The sequence below is a fragment of the Phragmites australis genome, chromosome 5, assembly GCF_958298935.1.
Source record: "Phragmites australis chromosome 5, lpPhrAust1.1, whole genome shotgun sequence".
Taxonomy (NCBI): domain Eukaryota; kingdom Viridiplantae; phylum Streptophyta; class Magnoliopsida; order Poales; family Poaceae; genus Phragmites; species Phragmites australis.
This window is the reverse complement of record NC_084925.1, coordinates 31,033,169-31,054,671: the sequence shown is the minus strand read 5'-3', so window position 1 is coordinate 31,054,671 and position 21,503 is coordinate 31,033,169. Positions and strand designations below refer to the sequence as shown.

Below are 21,503 nucleotides of genomic sequence, written 5' to 3'. Positions count from 1 at the left end.
CCATGAAAACAATCAAGTGACCCGTATAAAGAGATGCAAGAAAAAGCAGAGACATGATGGCTGCAGCTGCAGGTACGTCATTCATTTGCTGAAAGTTGATGCAATCGCTAAGCATTATAATGCATCAAGATAGGTCTGTGCCAAGAAAGCCTAGCAAAGCAAAATCGTGTCCCGCTTAGTGCTGCTTGTACTCCCAAGCAGCAGATAAGCTACAATCTTATGCCTGTGGCATCATCCTAAAAAGAAGATTCATCTAACAGTATCAATAATAGGGCAAGCAATCAGCAAACAATTGATGTATTCAACACGTAGCAGTAGACAACACCTCTTAGCTACAGATGTATCTTTGTTGTGTTTGTGACAAAGTATGCAAATTCACTTGAAGAAAGAAGTGCTATACTACAATGTCACATGAGCAACCCCTAAAACTCAACACATAATAATAACTACAGAGCATTTCTTAGCCAAATCAATTGTACAAAGTATGCAATAGGGCAACAACTACAGAACATTTGGCAAGTATCTATTAAGCATACCAACAATAGGCAACACAATCAACAAACATTTGAACATGTGACAGTAGACAGCACCTTTTAGACAAATCAATTGCAAACAGATGTATCTTTACCGTGAATGTCACAAAATATGCAAATTCACTTGAAGAAAAAGGTGTCATACTACAATTTCACATGAGCAACCCCTAAAACTCAACACATAATAACAACTACAGAGCATTTCTCAGAGAGTAAACAAGGAAAATTCTCATGGTGGATATGCTCCATCCAGTTTACTGAATGATATTGTTGATGACACCGGCACCGACAGTCTTGCCACCCTCACGGATAGCAAACCTCATTCCCTGCTCACAAGCGACGGGCTGGATGAGCTCAACAACCATCTTGATACGGTCACCGGGCATGCACATCTTCGCCTCCTCATCCTTGTCATTCATAATCTTTGTCACATTCCCCGTCACGTCAGTTGTCCGCATGTAGAACTGCGGGCGGTAACCAGGGAAAAAGGGTGAATGCCGGCCACCCTCCTCCTTCTTAAGCACATACACAACAGCCTCAAACTTAGTGTGTGGTGTGATAGAACCAGGCTTCGCCAGAACCATGCCTCTCTCAATGTCCTCCTTCTGAATACCACGGAGCAGCAGCCCGACATTGTCCCCAGCTATGGCATCATCCATGGTCTTTTGGAACATCTCAACACCGGTCACTGTGGTGTTCCTTGTATCCCGGATACCGACAATATCGACCGTGTCCCCAATCTTGACGGTGCCACGCTCTATACGGCCAGTGGCGACTGTACCACGACCAGTGATGGAGAACACATCCTCAATAGCAAGCAAGAATGGGAGGTCGGTCTGCCGCTGCGGGACAGGGATGTACGAATCCACGGAATCAACCAATGAGAAGATGCCGTCCACCCACTCGTCGTCGCCGCGCTTAATGGCAGGGTTTGCCATCAGGGCCTCGAGCGCCTTGAGGGCGGAGCCGGAGATGATTGGCACGTCATCTCCGTCGTACTCGTAGTTGCTGAGCAGCTCTCGGACCTCGAGCTCGACGAGCTGGAGCAGCTCCTCGTCGTCGACCTGGTCCTTCTTGTTGAGGAAAACAACAATCTGGGGGACACCGACCTGCTTGGCGAGGAGGATGTGCTCCTTGGTCTGCGGCATGGGACCATCGGCGCCGGAGACGACGAGGATGGCGCCGTCCATCTGCGCAGCGCCGGTGATCATGTTCTTGACGTAGTCGGCGTGGCCGGGGCAGTCGACGTGCGCGTAGTGGCGGGTCTCCGTCTCGTACTCGACGGTGGCGGTGTTGATGGTGATGCCGCGGGCGCGCTCCTCGGGGGCAGCGTCGATCTCGTCGTACTTCTTGGGCGCGCTGCCGCCGACGGAGGCGAGCACCATGGTGAGCGCGGCGGTGAGGGTGGTCTTGCCGTGGTCGACGTGGCCGATGGTGCCGATGTTGACGTGCGGCTTGGTGCGCTCGAACTTGCCCCTCGCCGCGCGCACCACCAGCAGCCTCCCGTGCCTCTGTCCCGCCGCCGCCGCCGCGGCTCCCGCGCGGCTCCGGAGCCGCGCGGCCGAGGAGAAGCCCAGGGAGGTGGAGAGCCGGAGCCGGCTCTTGGAGGAGGAGGCGGCGCTGGCCTGCGGGAACAGGAGGGAGGTGGATGCTGAGGCGAGGGAGGCCATGGCGGACGGCGGGGGCGGGCGGGAGGTGGGGATTATCTGGGGGTGGAATGGATAGGGCAGAGGCGAGCGAAGGGAGCTAGGGGTTTGCGCTGCTTATCTAGAAGAGACGGAGGGGGGGGGGGGTAAGGGATGGCCACGGATTAGGCGAGGCAGGGGGCGCAATTGTGAGCCGCTCGATGGGTGGGCGTCTCGGGGCCGTGTCGGAGAGTGAAGCTTTTCACGTCCGGGCCGGAAGAATGGGGGTGAGGCCCCGGATCCGCCTCGTCGCCGCCAGACTTTTTGGCCTTTTGTGCTGCTCTGCATCTGCACCACTTGCTCCTCCATCTACCGTGTCACATGAAGCCACGTAAATGCTCGATGGGACTCCGGGTTTGTGAACCGCTGCGCTCGAAAGAGGGGGGCGAACGCCTCGGGAACCACTTGAACACAGGGCGGAAGAGAGACAGGTTTTCAGAGGGGGGGGGGGGGGGGGGGCAGCGAGTTCTATGGATGGGGAAGCCCCGCGAGATGAATATACCTCGACAGTGAAGCGATTTCTGGTGTGCTGTAGACGGTGACGACAACTATGTGCACACTGTCATCAACAACCTGTTGGAGATTGTGAAAAAAAATGCTAATAAGAGATTGAAATTTAGGTTACCTGTGATTTATGTATTTATCTGTCATTAAGAGCACACATCTAAGCTAACATGTTTAGAGATTACGATAAAACTTGCTAAAGGACCATTATGAATTTCATGAGCTCTGCCCATCTAAATTGATGATGTAGAGCCACTAAAACAACCCGACGACAATCGATCATTATACCATCATATCACATTCTAACTATACGGTTACAAACTGATAGGAGACTTAGAGCATGTTGGTATAAAATTGGGGCAAAAACATGAAACTTTCAACTTAATCCGAAAATGAGTATAAAACCAATATTCAGATAAATTCGAGACTAAAAGTGGTTTCCATCGACTTTCTGAATCTTTGCAGTTTTCACTTGTGAGTTTCACAACAGTTTAAAGCAAACTCCACTAGAACCGCACAAAGTTTAGCCATGATTAAAGCGCATTAAAAATCCAATAAATTCTAAGTTTCGCAAGTGTCGGGTGATAATTCCTGACAATTAATTCTGGATACACCAAATGATGGGCATGTTGATCTATGTCTCCTATGGATATATACCAAACTGGACTCAAAAATATCATGATTTATCTAGATTCAGACCTTCCGTCGGATAATAATCCTATATCATGTATATTTTCTTATAGAGTGTGTTAAACAAGTACAGAGTGTCCTCCCTTTCCATCCCGTCTCCACCCCTTTATATACGAGAGGAGAAGATGGTGACACAAACGGACCATGCCAAACCAGACGACAGAGCTATACCAGGCGACTCATGGTATTGATATGACTCGCACCGTTTCACCAGCTGGCAAGCATCCTGGAAGGCTATGGTCCAATAAAATTCTTACAGGAACGCTTTTTCGACCAGAGTGTGATATGAAGCGTGGCTACTACATTTGCCTCTATGAATATCAGAGAGCATCGTGCCCTGCTCTTCCCGAGTGATGCATTTCAGTAAAAGGTCGTTGCCCCTGCGTTAAAGGCGTCCCTCTACCAGGGAATATCTGCGGACTTGACACATGACCCTTTTCTGCTGATGATCATTGTCAGGGATCTCTCAATTATGAAGGCATGCTAAGATATGATCCATCTAGGTCATACCCGAATTAAGCTAGGTGACTACATGATGACCGCCCGAGGACTGCACCAAGGGAGATGTTGCCTCTAAAGGTGTTACCTCGAGTGCTCCATTTTTTAGAAGAGTATCCCTTTCAGGTTAGCCCGAGACTACTGTGGATGGTCATATAAGTCTTTCTTCAAAGACTCTGACTGGGACAGGTTCGTAAGAAAAAGCTAGACATGTCAACTCATCGGTGAGGAAGTTGTCCCTGCGGAGGACATGCTTAACCTCAAATCCGATAAAGCGTCGCTCCAGCTTTCTCACTTCAGCGAGGTATGCCGCCATTATCGGGTCAGAACACTGAAACTCTTTTTGCACTTGATTTACAACCAGTAGTGAGTCCCCTTTCGCTAGCAAACGTTTTATACTAGGTACGAAGGTTGCTCTCATTCTTAACAAGAGGCTATCATATTTTGCAATATTGTTAGTGGTCTAAAAACATAATTGAACTATGCACCTGAGGGTGTTGCCGGTTGGTGATATCAAGACCACTCTTGCCCCCACTCCCTTTAGCATGAACGACCCATCGAAGTGCATGGTCTAGTGCTCGTTCGCCTCTGGTCAATGTTCATGCTCGGGCTCAAAAGACGACTACTCGACCACGAAATTAACCAGCGCCTGGGACTTGAGAGCCGTTCAAGAGACAAACTGAATATCAAACTCCCTAAGCACTACTGTCCACTTCGCTGTTCTCCCTGATACATCCCTGCTGTGGAGAATTTCCCTAATCGGGAGCAAGGATATTACCTTTGATTTTGTGGGCCTTGAAATAGTGCATGAGCTTGCGAGCGTATAACAGCTTCTATGCATATGGGTACCGAGCCTTCGCATCATATAGGACTTCACTGACATAGTATACTAGTCAATGAAGACCTTCTCGTTCGATGAGCAAGACCGCACTCGTGACTTGTGGGGTAGCTACAACATAGAGCATGATCTCCTCGTCTGGTTGAGGAGCGGTTAGTACAAGAGGTGAAGAGAGGTACCTTTTGAGATCTTGGAAGGTTGCCTCCGCTTCTGGCGCCCACAAGAAGTGGTCGTTCTTCTTCTTCTCGTAGTAACTCGTCGTACCGCTGCTTAACCTGATATAAGTCGTCCTTGACTTCTGGTCGAGTGTAGGTTCTTTAGAAGTTGGCGATGAACTAGTCGCACAAGTCTTTCCAGGAACAGATCGACCCGCAAGGGAGGTTCATAAGCCAAGATCGGGCCGAACCAGTCAAGGTGGTTGGGAAATAATTCGCCATGACATTCCTATCACCTCCCTCAACCTGCTTCATGGTGGTGTAGATCTACAGGAACTCCTCCAGGTTGGACAAGATGTCATATTTCTCATCTAGGATCAGTCGAAACTTATCCGGCTAGCGCACCTCTCGTAGTCGCGTTGATAAAGTGTTGCACCCCATCCCGTAACAGGAGCCGCTCAATGATGGGAGGTCGCACATGATCGGGGAGAGAGCTGACGGTCTTGCAGCCCAAGCAATGGGATGGAGAAGTCCGACACCTCCGCACCCTCTTTCTATTCCTGGGTGGCCCTCTAGCTTTGGATTACGTTGTGGATCTCACGGGTGTGAAGAGAGTTACACAGGTCGATAGGTTGACTGTCTTGACACAGTGGGGGTATCCACGTACTCCTTGTTACTAAGGGAGCATGATATATCTCATGATACAGGGCCCGTTGTGAACCCTGGCGGTCGCACCCTTCATCAGTCCTTGCGACGGATGTGGTGGTTGCCACCACGGTTTAGTGTCGGGTGGTCTCTACCAAGAGTGCAAGGTCACACAACTACAGTGCTACTGGCGAACCCTCTAGTACCGTCACCGACGGGTAGCTAAGAAGCACTCGTGCATTCTGTAGGTTCTACGCAAGCGTCATGGCCTCATAGTTGAGCCGCTGGTCGTGGAGTGGCGAAACATCGTGAGGGGGAGCCCCGAGCGCTCATGTTTGGTGCATGGTGCACGTCCGAGTCGTGGTGTGACGGCCTAGATGCCGCTGCCAAGGACTACACCCAAGGTGGACGCTCTTTTGGGTGGTGCTATAGTTGTTGGGGCAATATTTGAGCGCCTTCATGTCAAGTGTCGGGTTAGTTTCCCTCAGGGCGCATGGCCTGGGGATCACCACTAGTTCCTGTGACATGAGGATCTCTACTGCCCTCTGTTGCATGGTCACCATGAAAACCTCATGTTGGGTCTTAGAGTCTTCGGACTCTGTCTCGGTGTCCCAAACTTAGAGCACATCGAGCTCGTATAGGTCATACCTTATGATGAAAACCTCGCGACGGCTGAGGTCCTCGAAACAGGACTCAGTGGTCATCGTGGGTCTAGTCATGATTAGCCCAACCATAATATCAAGATTTGCAGAAATGTGAAAAAATGTCCTCTACCTGGTGCACCAACTGTTGGAGGATAATCTCTGACAATGAATCCTAGGTATACCGGACGCCTGGCGCGTTGATCTACATTTTTTATGGTATCCTCCTCACCCATGCCCAGAGCTGTCTCTAGGAATTTGAGGCCACGGTGTGAAATGTAAAATGGGGCCCTAAAATTAAAAAATTCATATAACTAAAGCATACTTTCGTTTAATTATATAACTTCAATACATATTTTCTTACAATACTTAGGAATATCAAATATTAATGCTAAAAGAGTAAATGTAGTACTCAAGCAATAAACTGACCTCATGTTCTACTAAAAAAATATCATACTTTTAGTATTTCTTGAAATGATATATTTAAGTATATATTCATACTTAATATTCTCTAATACATTATTTTCAAGTACTATTATCGCTAATCTATTGAGTCTTTCTTGTGTCATAGTAGAACGCAAGTAGGACTTCAACAATTTGAGTCTAGAAAAGCCCATTTCTACAAATGCAGCAGTCACATCAATGATTAACAAAATTGTGCGTGTAATAACAGTTTGCTAGGTTTTTTTCTAATTAATTAAATAATTAAGTAAGTTAATTAGAATTTGGAGCTCAATTATTTGGAGGCACTGTGTGAGTTCCCACCTTGCCCCTGCTAGTGGATAGCCCTACCCATGCTTATGTGAGGACTACTTAGCCAATTGTTGGACCCACATCCTCTTCTCTATCCTTTCCTTGCTATCTATTTACATCATACCTTGCACATGTTCTTTTTTGTTTCTACGTCTCATCGAACTTTAAATCTGTGCTTTTTATCGAGTCATGATGTAGAGAGGATGAGAGAATAATGTAGGTGCTATGTGGTGAGATTTTTCATTACTATCGGTAAAATCATTGTTAATATCATTCGATTTTAGTCGAGGGATGTTAAATCATGTGTTAGCTTTTTTAAAGAAGAGATGAAAAGGTAGAGAAAAGTGTGTTGATGTAGAAGGTGAACGAGTGGAATCATAAGGCTATAAAGATGTACCATCTTTGGTGTTTCCTATGTTAAATCATGGAGTAAATTTTATTTTGCACTATGTATTAGTATATTTGATGCATTTTGAACACCTTTAACAATATATTCCACGTATATATGCACAATATATGCACACTGCCATCAACAACCAGTTGGGGATTGTAAAAAAATGCCAATAAGAGATTGAAATTCCATATGATTTATGCATTTATCGGTCATCAAGGGCACACATCTAAGCTAACATGCTTACAGGTTGTGACGGAACTTGCTAAAGGACCATTATTAATTTTCATGGCTCTGACCATCCAAAATGATGGTATAGAGCCACTAAAATAACGAGACGACAACTAGTCATTCCACCGTCCTAGCATATTTCGATGATACAGTATGGTTACAAACTAAAAGTAGACTTAGAGCACGTTGGTATAAAATTCGGGCGAACATGAAATTTTCAACTTAACTGTCCTCAAATTCCAAAAATAAGTCTAAAACTAAGATTTTGATAAATTCAAGACTAAAAGTGGTTTCAAGCGATTTTATAAATGTTTGCAGTTTTAACTTACTAGTTTCACGATAATTTAAAGCAAACTCCATGAGAACTGTACAAAGTTCGGCCATGATTAAAACACATTAAAAATCTAATAAATTCTAAGTTTCACAATGAACCATCTGTTAGCTATGGAACCAGCTCACCATCCTCCTCACACATGCCTATGCGAGGACTACTTAGCCAATCGTTGGACCCATGTCCTCTTCTCTGTATTTTCCTTGCTAGCTATTTACATCATACCCTGCACATGTTCTTGCTTGTTTCTATGTCTAGTTGAACATTAAGTCTATGCTTTTTATCAAGTCATAATGTAGAGAGGATAATGTAGGCGCTATGTGGTGAGATCTTTCATTAACATAGGCAAAAGCATTGTTAATATCGTTCGATTTTAGTCGAGGATGTTAAATCACGCGCTAGCTTTTCTCAATGACGGATCTAGAAAACTTCCCAAGGGTGTGCACATTCCAAAGCCAGTTGTACACAAGTTTATTTTCCGGTGCATCTGCATTATATCATAAATTTAATGAATTAAGTATAAAATTTGGCTAATTGCAATACAATTTACTTAATTTAGAGTATCTAATGGTCTTACATGAACCGAAGTTCCAAAATATCTAAGTTTAGGACGAACTTCTCTCATCTTAGGAAGTGCTCCGTTACTCCTAACATATACACTATATCATAGGTTGGATCTTTTTGTGCTTTCCCAAAGAATGATAGAACAAAATTTTCTATTTCTTAGTCTAGTTTAAAACTCTTCACTCAAATAGGCAAGTTCCCATATCCTGAAGTCCAAATCAAAAGAGGCCAAGAATGGGAGGGCTGGAGGTGGAGGGGATACCTGGCGAGTGGCTTCTTGGCCGCTAGCCGCCCAGTCGTGCTACCTTGTACCCTTGTCCTATTGCTAGGGTTGTTAGTGTCGCACGTCACATCGTTGCGTCAAGCCGAGGAGTGGAGGGATCGAAGCAGAAATAAATAACATGTCGTTGTATGCGTGCAATCGTGCTTGGGAGGCCATGAGCCTAGGACGAACAACAACGACACTTGAGCCAAACGGTGGGAGCGCTCCTAGGCCGCTACTTATATGGGCCTGATTTGGGTGTCGCAAGAAGGAAGCAGCCATGTAGTCTATCATTACTAATATTATACTTAGACTACACATAATACTAGTTCAAGTCTTAATTCTTTTTTTTTTTTTTGCCTGGACACACCCGGAGACTCTGCTGGATCTGTCTCTAGCTTTTCTAAAGAAGTGGGGAAATATAGAGAAAACTGTGTTGATATAGAAGATGAATGAATGGAATCATAAGACTATAAAGTTATTCTGTCTTTTTTGTTTCACATAATAAATCATGTCTTAGCTTTTCTCAACTAAAGTGATCAAGGATGTGAAAAGAAAAATTATTAGACGACAGTTATAGAAAAGTTATTAGACAAACTACGAAGAACATTCGCCTATAGTAGGTTAGTTTAGGTTGACATAGTTGATAATTTTTATGGCTTTATGAGATGACTGGTACTTGATTATATAGTTTGCTTTGTTGATTGGAACAGCCCAAGGGCAGGAAAAAGGTAAAAAACCTCCAGGCCCTTTTCCCCCACAGCCTCCTCGAGTCCTCTTCCTCCCTCCCGATCGCATCCGCCCCGAAACCCTAGCCCCGGTCATGGCGCGGCGATCCACCCCTCTCCTACGCCGCCTCCTCTCCCCGTCCCTTCCCCCTTCACCATCCCCGTCCACTCCGCTCGCCGGCGCCGTCTCCCGCCGCACCGTCACCTACATGCCCCGCCCGGGGGACGGCGCCCCGCGCGGCGTCACGCTCATCCCGGGCGACGGCATCGGGCCCCTCGTCACTGGCGCCGTGCGGCAGGTGATGGAGGCGATGCACGCGCCGGTCTACTTCGAGACCTACGAGGTCCACGGTGACATGCCCACGGTGCCCGCCGAGGTCATCGAGTCCATCCGCCGCAACAAGGTATGCCTCAAGGGCGGCCTCGCCACGCCCGTCGGCGGGGGTGTCTCCTCCCTCAACGTGCAGTTGCGCAAGGAGCTCGACCTCTACGCCTCACTCGTCAACTGCTTCAACCTCCCCGGGTTGCCCACCAGGCACGACAACGTCGACATCGTCGTCATCAGGGAGAACACCGAGGGCGAGTACTCGGGGCTCGAGCATGAGGTCGTACCCGGCGTCGTGGAGAGCCTCAAGGTATGGTGAATTTCGCGTCGCTCTCTCTAGGAGAATTATTCAGCTTGTTGATGCAGTGTATAATAGTTAATGTGTGTATGTGCTAAGCTGCTAGCTAATGTAAACTATGCATGAATCTATCCGTCTAATTTCTGGAATAGATATCCATTTTCCAGATTTACTGCTGAACCCATGCATGATGAGGGAATCCCATGGGAGAACTGAATTTGTAATCTTATCGTTTTGCCCTGTATGTTAGATCACTTACCATCTATTTCTGGGTTGATAGGCGCATTCCTCGTCCCAGGAACATTGTCCCAGTTCCGGGAACGCGTCAACTGGTGACTATGGCTGAAACATAATTACTGGTGCATTCGGTTCAGACACTGTAGAATAGAGTTATCAGAAAAACCATATGCATTGGATCAGTTTACCTTTTCTTCTTCTATTGCTAGCTGGACTGCTTGCTATGAGGTTTAGATTTTGGTATCAGGGGAATAGTCCATACATAAGTATGTGCTTCAAAGTATCCCAAATTGAGTGATGTTCACTTAGTTTGTAGGGTCTTGTAGAATTCATAAGAGGCTCATCGATGGTCCACAAGGATGTATGTTGTTCCTGTCATTCTTGGTAGTAATGAAACAGTGACAGTGAATAGGTGATATATATTTGTTCAAGGATTGACAGTCTTCATCATTACTGTTCTTTTAATTTAAACCGTATATAACAAAGTATCAGCATTGAGGATGTTGTAGTCATGTTGTTACCAAAGCAAGCCTTTGTTGTTCTCTTTTAATATACACTCAACAGTAACTAGCAAAATTGAACATAACAACTGATTTGTAATCAATGACTTTTGGACAAGTGAGCACTGAGTGTGCATTCTAGAGTTTACAAGTCATTCTCATCAACTCGTGGTTAAAGTGAAACTTTTCCTTCATAAAGTATATTAGTTCATCATGTTGAGTAATGAATTTGCATTGCCTTGTTATTTTTTATTATTCTACATGTTTACTAATTGAAAAACCTATGTGAAGAAGTGAATGTAAACATTCACCAAAATAGCATTGTTGTACAACCCATTTTGATTTGGTTAACTTGATTTTTTATTTGTTCTGCAACATTTATCTGGGACATCACAAAGAGTGTGTTAAAGTTCCAGCTATTTCGTTTCATTGGTTAGATTCTTCTATCACTCGTATTGAGACCATGGCACGTGTTACCATTTGACTTGGTAGCAGGACACTTTCTTAGGGTGATTGGTGCGCAATATGTACCACCTTAACTATCTAGAAATCCTAGTCTTGTCAATGCTTCTTCCTACATGAGTGCCTTGTCAATGGAAATGTATTTGTTGTCATATTTGAAGTCCTTCACTACACATTTTCTTATGGTAATCTGTGGGTTTGCTCAAGATGCCCTTTCTTGTTCTGCCATCTAAAGGATCCTTTCTCCATATTACTCTTAATGGATTTGCTAGGTGATAACAAAGTTCTGCTCAGAAAGGATTGCCAAGTATGCTTTTGAGTATGCTTACCTTAACAATCGAAAGAAAGTGACAGCAGTACATAAAGCAAACATCATGAAGCTTGCTGATGGTTTGTTCTTGGAGTCTTGCCGTGAGGTTGCAAAGAAGTACCCTGGAATTCAATATAGTGAAATCATTGTGGACAACTGTTGTATGCAGCTTGTTTCGAAGCCTGAACAATTTGATGTTATGGTATGTATACACTTATCACTTAAATGCCACTCTATTTCTCACCTAGCTGCTAGTTGATGTGGTTTTCTCATGTCACAAAGGCAAAGTACAATGCTTTCTGTCTTGCTAATGTTGGATCTGCTGCTTGACGTATACCCACAGTCGTATATTGATCTTGTGTTGACTATTGGAGTACCAAAGTGGTTAACTGAATTTCTGCAGATGTGATATCAAAGCATGTTGGTTGTATTGTTTCCAAGCTCATGTTTTCCTTTGTTTTCTCCTGATGTAAAGAACCTTTTTCCTGATTAACCCAAAGTCTTCAAATGAATTTTCTTAGATTATCTGGAATTTTAACTTAGTTTTGTTTGGTTCCTTTCATAGGTCACCCCAAATCTTTATGGCAATCTGGTGTCTAACGTAGCTGCAGGTATTGCTGGAGGCGCTGGTGTCATGCCTGGAGGTATAATTTCAACTCTTAGTTACAAACATTACCTATGCAAATAGCCAACATTGTTGTGCATAAAGTTACATTGGCATCTGTCCATAATTTGATGGTTTCTTGCTAGTGTATTACATCCTCTGATGTGTTTATTTTTGATACAGTAGTTAACCTTTTCCATGGTTTTTGAACACCAAGCTTGTGCATGTTTCATTATTGAGTACATGCCGTATATGAAATTAGAAAGCCCGTAAATCTTTGTGTGCTGCATCATTGCAGGTAATGCTGGTCAGGACCACGCCGTCTTCGAGCAAGGTGCTTCTGCAGGAAATGTTGGAAACGAGAAGCTTGTGGAGCAGAAGAAAGCTAACCCTGTTGCGCTGCTGCTCTCATCGGCCATGATGTTGAGGCATTTGCAGTTCCCATCATTTGCCGACCGGCTGGAGACCGCAGTGAAGCGTGTCATTGCAGAAGGCAAATACAGAACCAAAGATTTGGGCGGCACCAGCACTACCCAGGAAGTCACAGATGCAGTCATTGCCAAACTGGGTTGACGACCAACCTTGTGCTTTCGAAACCTTCTTTTTGCTTGGACTAGGTGACTAGTCCTGACTAAATATTTTTTCCCGATAGATTTAGATCACCATTTTGTTCGGCAGATCCTTGTACAATCTTCGATATCCTGTTTCTGCTTTTGGTTTGGAATAACTGAGTAAATCCATTATTAAGTTTCAAGCATTACTTTTGTTATTCTAACTGGAAATAAGAGAATTGAAACCATTATCGGCTATTTGATGTGTCCTTTGTAGTAATTTTGTGGTATTAGCGTGAAAGATTCGTTCCCTTTCACTTGCTGGTGTGGCCATTGACCTCATAGTTTATCGGGTCCAACTGGCAACTGCTGACACGCTGACGAAGATGTAGTAGATGACATGCTTACGATGTGTCGGCAGTATCTATTGTTTATTAGAAGTTTGTGCCTGTTCTTTTTGTAAGTACTCTGAAAAGTTTAACTGTTTGTGAATACTAGTAATCGTGTACGTGTTACACACGTGTGCTGCTCTATGACCACTGCATTTTTCTATGGTTGTACATTTATAACAGTACAAGCTTACTATCACTCAATATGTCCAGATAGAACTTGTGTGCAGGAGTCTTTGCTGATGTGAATCTCAGGTCTCTGCACCATTGAGGGATCCAAGTGTTTGGTTCCTATGAAAAGAGACCTACGTATTGGTTCACGACAACATTTCTTGTGTGAACAATAGCGTTCAAGTAAACTTTTAGATAATAATTGTTGTCTTCATTATTGTCTGTTGGGTTCTTCAATAATGTCTAGCGATCGTCTCCAGCAACCATTAACACCGTCAAATCCTCCGAGGATATGGCGACAACCATGTATCTATCTTGGTGCGCCAGTATCTGGCAAAGAACGACAAGTTGGAAATGACGTCTAATGGGCACATTTTGTGACATAGAGCTCGAAGTACATATCCACTTTGACTCGAGGGATGGTGGTGAAGCATAACAGGGGATCTGGACACTGGTTATGGGGTCACATGAGTAAGTAAAAAATGTATAATGTTACAACAATTTCTACAAATTACTTTTAATATCCATGTTATCTCTCTAATACAACTTATAGTATAAAAAATAATGAATATGTAAGTACATAGAAAATTAATTTATCTTGAATTGCATAATATGATGCACCAATGTTCCTATGTTTAGTATAAATTTACTATTATTTTACACATCATAAAACCACTTACCAAAATATACTCATAGCAGTACAAGTAGAATGCCTCAAGCATTCCCCAATAACATTAAAGCAAGATGCATAGGCTTAAAATGCCTTACAACTAATAAATGACTTAAATTTCAGTCGATGTTTGTCCAACATTGAATCATGATCTAACAATCCAAGAGTTGTCCTTCATCTCCCGCTTCTCTCTCTCAATGATAGTCTGTTTCTTTCACCCAACGCCACTCGTCGACTGGCTCCCCTATCCCATCTTCCTACACCATCCCATCTCCAGTAGCTCTCCTATCGTCTCTACCCTCCCAATTTTAATGACCCCGTCACCAACCTCACCCGGCTGCCACTCGCGGCATTGCAGCACCACTGCATCGTCGTCATACCACCACACTGCTGCCCGCCACCGGTAGAGCAATCACCTGTGCCTCTCTATAACTTAGCACCCTCATGGAGCACCCAAACCCCTAACCTTAATCTCTCCGCCAGTGCCATCGATCGAAGACTTCATAGATTTCAGTCAACTAAAATCTGGGAGGTATGAAAACAAGAAGAAAAGCATAAGTTATTAACATATAAGAACAGAGAAAAGATAACAAATGTGATGTTATTTATACTAAAAATTAAAACATAGAAATCGTTATAAAAAAACATGATGGATCCAAAGGAGGTCCCAAATGTGGTAATCGTATTACTTAAAAATGTGGTAAACACTAATTAGCTATTTTTCAGAGATATAAGGTCATGATTTGATGAGAGCAAATGATTTAACAATTGAGCTAGGAAAGTTCCATGAAACAAATAGATAGTATGTCAAATCTAGATTGGAAAGTCATACTACAAATAGGGATGTGAAAATTTACCAGTAATGATCCAATGATCCACCATGTTACACATCCATGCTTACGACAATACATGCATGACACAACAAAGAATGAGACCAAGAGTCAAACAATAATAATCATATGCTACCCGAAAAAAAACCAAAGGAACCATATGAAGGTAGTCGGGCATGAAATTAAGGTTCTTAGGAAAGAGAGTTGATCGAATCGTGTAAACAAAACTGAGATATCAGCTCCTCAATGGACATGGATTGATGAATATGATTTAGGGAGTAAAAATAGGGTGAAGATCACATTGAGGAAGAACCTGACTTGGGGCATACTGGCAGGGAAGAGAGGCAGTAGCCAGCAACATGGGAGGAAGGAGGCCAACACAACAGGGTGGGACGAAGACAAACTCTAGCATGTGATTGTGCTCATAGAGTGCAATAGCGACACAGCGTGAGAGGCATGTTTTATGAGTGTCTAGGAGGAGGAAGAGGCAGCACCAACAGGAGAGCCAAGGAAAAGCTAGGTTGGGTGCCGCCCCTGACTCATGATGGGCCGCACACTGACGTCTACGAGTGATGGTGCAACATGTGTTGATCGAGCTCTGTCAGTTGATGCTGGGTTGCGCTGTGCCCCCTAGATACTATTGCGCCATAGCAGCGCCCCTGGTCGTGAGGGAATGCACCAATGTCCAGAAGAAATGGGGGAAACATCGGGGACTAAGACCCATGCACCGTCGAACCAATCCTAATAGTTGTGACCACACTGAGAAGAGCATGTCACGTTTCTCCTAGAGGCACTTGCGCTCACAAGTGGGAGGCAGACGCGGGAGGAGGACGATGCGAGTGGAGGCTAGCTCGTGCGGAGTGCGGGGAATGTTGGAGTGTGCGATGCAACCAAGGTCAACGAAGTGGCGGCAACCTCCCTCAAGCACGACCCATGGCTTGTTAGCGGCAACCTCTTGTCGGGTGGTGAGACGATGGTGGTCTCGTCAAGGCGGGTGAGGCGGGTGGCAACGCAAACGTGAGGAAACAAGGCGTGACAGGTCGCGGTAAGATGGTAGAATTGGGAGCGTGCGGGATTCAATCCAGTGAGGATGAACGTTCCAAATTGATTGCGACTAATTGGTTCAGAATGTTGGGTTGGCTATGAGGGATTTGATAGGGAAGATAATTACACTAATTGAGAAATTAATTGACTTATAGGTAGGGGAAGCATACCGCAATTAGGGGTTAACGGAGGAATTAATTGATTGGGTGATTTGGAATTTGATCTCTAGGTGATTTCACCATCTTTTTGGAAGAAAATGTGTAGACGATATTATAGTGAGCAAATTATGATGAGCAATTTAATGATTTCGATATCAATCATGATTAGTTGTTGAGGCCGCATAGGAGGCGAAGCGATGTCTACGCTAGTGGGGGAGGTGGAACAATTGACGCGCCGGCCAGGAGGAGGAGCGTATGCATATGGTAGGGAGAAGAGGAGCGGACACAAACACTATGAATGAGTACTGTTGGAGTCAACGTTGCTTGGAAAGAGACTAATCAAAACTCGTGATTTGTGGGTGGAGAGACTATGAAAGGAATAGACATTATTTTGAAGGAGATTAATCACATCCCATAATTTGTGGGTGGGGAGCGTGATTCGTGGGTGGAGGGACAATATAATCTCGGTCATTGATTGTAAATCCTTTTTTGGAAGGAAATATGCAGCTGTGATTATGAGAAGCAAATTAATGAAAATTAATGATTTTCAACAGAATAAGGGGATGGTGAGGGATAACGTAATCTCGATCATTGGATTTAGAATTGAGGATTCAAGTAGTTTCGTGGACACTTGTTGGGGGTGGACATAAGATTTTCAACGGTTGATGACAACTTATTCTCAGCCATTGGATTCAGTAAAACACCATCAAACGAATCCCGGTTGTTGTATTTGTTGGTTGTTGATAGATCTAAGGGTGCTGATTGTTCTGTGTACATTTTTTGGGGTGAGTGTATGATTGTTTCAACTCGTGTTATAGTTTAGACTTGCGCTTCTAACCAATATTTTCTTCCATATATAACTTTTTGGGACTATGTATTCCAAACTACTAATGCTCTATTGACTACCTATACGCGCTCTGATACTTACAATTAAGTCATTCTGAGCTCATAAATTTCTCTTTAAATATTCCATTCTACATCTAATATATATTTCAACAGAAAACACATCAAAGATAAAACTACCTCATTCCCTGATAGTATACCATAATGCTCAAATCTCTACTAATATAAAGTACAAGTTTCCTAGTGCATCGTTTATCCTCAGTTCCCCCTGTTTCTAATAAAAAACCAGAAAAAAAACCCACCTTCAAATAAATCGGAGCAAAACCGACGTCTCTCTCTAGAGGATCGAAACTGCCTCATGTTACCTTGTCCGCTCCTGAATAGATCTCAAACGTCCCCAAAAGCGTCAACCACCGTCTCACTTAGCTCAACCACTGCCCCCATCGCGACTGTGCCCGCCGCGACGCCCTCATCCCCACACTGCGGCTCGAGGAGCGGGTCGACCTCCTTTCCCTACTCACCACCTTGGCCAGCCCGCTCGCCGATGTTGTCGCTGACTTCCTCACGAGATTCCCCACGAGCACCGACGTCCTCGAAGCAAACCACGCCCCCTTCCCCCCGAACTCCTCCCTTCCCACGGTAGCCCCGCTAGACGCCTCCCTTCCCATGACGCACCATGCCTGCTGGCACTACCCTATTTTTGTGGTGCATCACCCCTCCCGGCCACCGCCACGGGCTCCCTCTTCCTCCTACCGCCACTGCCCCACTGCGTCATCGGCACCACCACCTAGCTCCACGCGTACCCGCCACTACACCTGGCTTCTCCTCCACTATCTTCCTCTTGCCGCCGCTGCCCTGCTGTGTCATCGCCGCCCCCGCCTAGCTCTACGCGCACCCGCCACTACTAATGCTATATTTGATGCTATATAGTGGCCTTCTCTGTAAAAACTGGTGCTATCATATTAATGGATTATACTGAGTGTTGATTTTTTTAGAACTGAGTATTTTTCTTTACATACTTGTCTTGAATTGTTTCTGCAGTTTAATTAACATGCATGCTGAATCCAAATGGAAATTATAATGCTTTGGCAGCAACAAATCCTCAGGTGCCCTAACTACACCTCTTGCGATTTTGAGAAAATGAAGCAGCATTGTGCTAAAATTCATCAGGTTCCTTCCAATATCATTTTTTTTCTACAATATAAATACCACACCCATTCAAGATTTCTTTTCAGGTTGTACTAATTGAATCCAAGTGAATTGAAGAGCCCCATCAGCTCAATTTTAGTCCATGCTTTGCTGCATAGGTTTTGACATTACCCCCTTTAAGTAGTTTGGTCCTATTTTGTGGGAATATATACGTGTCTAATGTTGACGTATTGTTGAGTATCTCTTTTTTAGCATATATCATATCAGCTCAAGTACTAAGTGACTTTGCATATTGGGTATTTCTCCTTTTTAGCCCATACCATATCAGCTCAAGTATTAAGTGAATATGTACATGTGTGGTGTCATTTTGCATGTGCTTCACCCAGCCAGTTATTTTATCGTGAAAAATTTCGGCTTATGTTACCATATTATTGATTTTTTTTGCAATGTGGATTCCATGTGCACATATTATTGGAAAGTTTCAGCTTGCGTTGTAATATTATCGAATTTATTTTGTTAGACACATGGATTCCACGTATGCACACTTCATTACATGGTATTGGATATCCGACTTTTTAAGTTCCAATAGCACATTGGGTGTAATAATTAATATTAGATTACATATTTGAAGGAGCTAAGCCATTGACATATATACAAGACAAGAAATCAAGAGTCGTGATATTATTCTAATGTTGGATCTTAGGCATTAGTAGTGCACTATTATTCTATGAATTAAGTATTATCTTTAACATCATATTTTGTTTTCTTCATATAGGAAATAAAATAATATTATGTGTGAGATTTAAGAACCATTACAACGTAAGAATGTTAGATTTAGGATCTATTGTAACACAGGCGCATAATACTAGTTAGGATAAAAAAGAGTTTTTTTCTCTAAACCTCTCTCCCCTTGTCATACTTTTGGACGTCAGGAGGCAGTCAACTTTGGTCAGATTTTTATCATAAAAATCATTACCTTTGCTGGCATGAATCTTTTATTCTTCTAATCAATCTTCTCTACTATATAAAATATAAGTTAATTTTCGTATCATTTCTTACTCTACTCTCTCACATCTAATAAAAATCTCTAAAATTCAAACAATTTACACATTTTTGCCAACCATATTCGGCCTTCCCACCTCGTTACCAGATACAGATATAAGACATATTTTATTAATAAAAATAAATAAATTAAGTAAGAGAAAATTAATAGATAATCTCCTTATTTTTTCTAGATCCTATCTGAACTCAAATTACGACATCACTTTCGATATATTCTTGTGACGGCACTCTCATAAAATATCCGCGTATACATACATTGAATTTGTGATTGATGTTTCTGTGTCTAATATTCATATTTTTGTTACAACACATATACACTTAGCTAGTAAGAAGAAAAGAAAAGAAAAAACGGTGACAGATGTCAATAGCTCATGGATAAAGCCCAGCCTCATCTCGGGAAAAAGGCCCTGCCAAACTGGGCTTCGTAACAGTACTCGTCCCAGCCCGGCCCATTCTATCCGCCGCCGCTTCACGCAAACCCTAATAAACCCGCCGCCGCGGCCTCAGCCTTCCTCTCTCCCAAACCCGCGCCCCCAGCACCCGACCGATTCTCCCATGGCCTCCCACCTCGACTTCCGCTACCTCGACGAGGGCCTCGGCGGCGAGCGCGGCAAGCGCAAGCGCCGCGAGGAAGAGGCCGAGGAGGCCGCCGCTGCCGGTGACTCCATGGACCTCGACGCCGACGCTCCCCGGCCGTCGAAGCTCCGCGCCGTGCCCTCCCTGTCCGACCCCTCGAGGCCGGCCTCCTTCGGGCAGCCGACCTACGACGGCGTCATCGCGGGGCGCGTGTCGGGCCGCCGCTGGAAGGAGCCCCGCACCCGGCGCGCCTCGGCCGTGGTGGCGTCGCGGAAGCCGATCCCGTTGGAGCAGCGCACGCGGGAGAAATCTCTGAAGCGCGCCTACCAGGCCCGCGTCGCGGAGCTCAAGGAGGAGATCCGGCAGAACAAGGTGGCGAAGCGGAAGGCGCGCGAGGAGCGGGAGAAACGGAAGGCGGAGAACATTCTGCGCACGGGCACGAAGCTGCAGCGGGTCACCAACCCTAAGACCATCCAGAAGATCGCCAAGTCCAAGAAGCGCAAGCAGCTCAAGGTCGTCCCCGACGAGCTCCTCGGCGGCAAGAAATCCGAGGCCAGCCGCCGCATGCAGGTACCCGGACTCGAGAGCTGAATCTGGCAGGCCTCTCAATCTTTGTATCTTTTACATTGTTCAACGAGAATTTTGTACTGCTTTTGGATAAGTATGCGTTCGAAGTGTTCTATTGGATCATAATATTATGGCATATGAAATTACGAAAGCTGTGATGGCAGATTTTACTGATACATTGCTAGTTTGGCTGATCATGAAATCGTTACCAAGTTGGTGCACACTGTACCCGGCGACATGTGGTTGCTTGCTCTTGATCGATGTTAGATTACAGGTTCCAGTTTGTGTGTTGCAAAGGCTGGTGAGTATAAGCCTGAATCCAATCTAATTTTTGAAGCCTCGAACCTGCGCTGTTCGATTTGACCTTATGAATTTATTATTTGTTCGATTTGGTACTGCTTTTGGATAACTTTGCGTTTTAAATATGACCAATTCAGCATTATAATGGTATGCCATATAAAATTATCAAGTTCTGATCGGAGATTTTATCGTGACATGGCTGAATTGGGGGCATTTGAGGATCCATATGTCATTCTCTGCCACTCCTTCGCAAAAAGTTAAATATTCCTTGGTTTAAATGTTGTCGATGCATATATACAGTTAGCCAGTTGCAATATCAGACCTGTGTACTTACTCCAGTGTGGTTTCGTGCTCTCGAGCATGGTAGATTACAAGTCAGTGTTACCTGACACGAATATGCATGTCAGAGTCTGAATCCAATCTAATTTTGTGAAGGATCTGCGGTGTTTGATTTGAGCCTATAAACTTATTATTTGTTCGATTTGAGCTCACAAACAGGATACTTTCCCCAATGAAAAATGTGTGTGTTTTGTTGTGATATATGTTGTGTAATAAACCGACCTTGTGTTTGAAAACATGCTTGTAGCATTTGCAATCAGCCTTAATTGGACTTATTACCTATGCCCCTTGCACAAACGATATGAATTTGAGTTGGACATAGCATTTGCAATCTAATTTTGTGAAGGTTCTAATCTGCTGTGTTCGATGTGATCAATCCTGATCTCACCTATCTATGGTATGGTTGACAAGCCTAGCTGTTTTTTTTTACCTTTTCGGGTTAGTTCTGATTCTTTGATCCTGCAAAAGCAGCCTACCAACCTTCGAAATCGTGTCTTTCAGGTTCCACTTGTTAGTACGTCACTCGCATAGAGCTCTAACTGTAGTTATTCGTTTGATTTGAGCTCACAACCAGATCACATTCCTCAATGAAAAATGTGTGCGCACGCTCGGATTTGCAATCAGCGTTAGGCTTTATTACCCGTGTCCCTTGCACAAACGATGTGAATT

The 21,503-nt window shown here is 44.3% G+C and overlaps 3 protein-coding genes across 3 annotated transcripts; 2 read left to right on the top strand and 1 right to left on the bottom strand.

Moving 5' to 3' along the window:
- Nucleotides 1–606: 606 nt before the first annotated feature.
- On the bottom strand, nt 607–2,295 carry LOC133919214 (elongation factor Tu, chloroplastic-like). The gene has a single exon (XM_062363536.1). The coding sequence runs from the start codon at nt 2,201–2,203 to the stop codon at nt 788–790; it is 1,416 nt and encodes a 471-aa protein (XP_062219520.1). The 5' UTR covers nt 2,204–2,295; the 3' UTR covers nt 607–787.
- A 7,135-nt stretch (nt 2,296–9,430) lies between these two features.
- On the top strand, nt 9,431–12,994 carry LOC133919213 (isocitrate dehydrogenase [NAD] regulatory subunit 1, mitochondrial-like). The gene is made up of 4 exons (XM_062363535.1): nt 9,431–10,084; nt 11,544–11,783; nt 12,147–12,225; nt 12,484–12,994. The coding sequence occupies exons 1-4, from the start codon at nt 9,545–9,547 to the stop codon at nt 12,756–12,758; spliced, it is 1,134 nt and encodes a 377-aa protein (XP_062219519.1). The 5' UTR covers nt 9,431–9,544; the 3' UTR covers nt 12,759–12,994.
- Nucleotides 12,995–19,552: 6,558 nt separating this feature from the next.
- On the top strand, nt 19,553–20,371 carry LOC133919212 (uncharacterized). The gene has a single exon (XM_062363534.1). It carries the CDS (start codon nt 19,608–19,610, stop codon nt 20,217–20,219), a length of 612 nt encoding a protein of 203 aa, XP_062219518.1. The 5' UTR covers nt 19,553–19,607; the 3' UTR covers nt 20,220–20,371.
- The last annotated feature ends 1,132 nt before the right edge of the window (nt 20,372–21,503 follow it).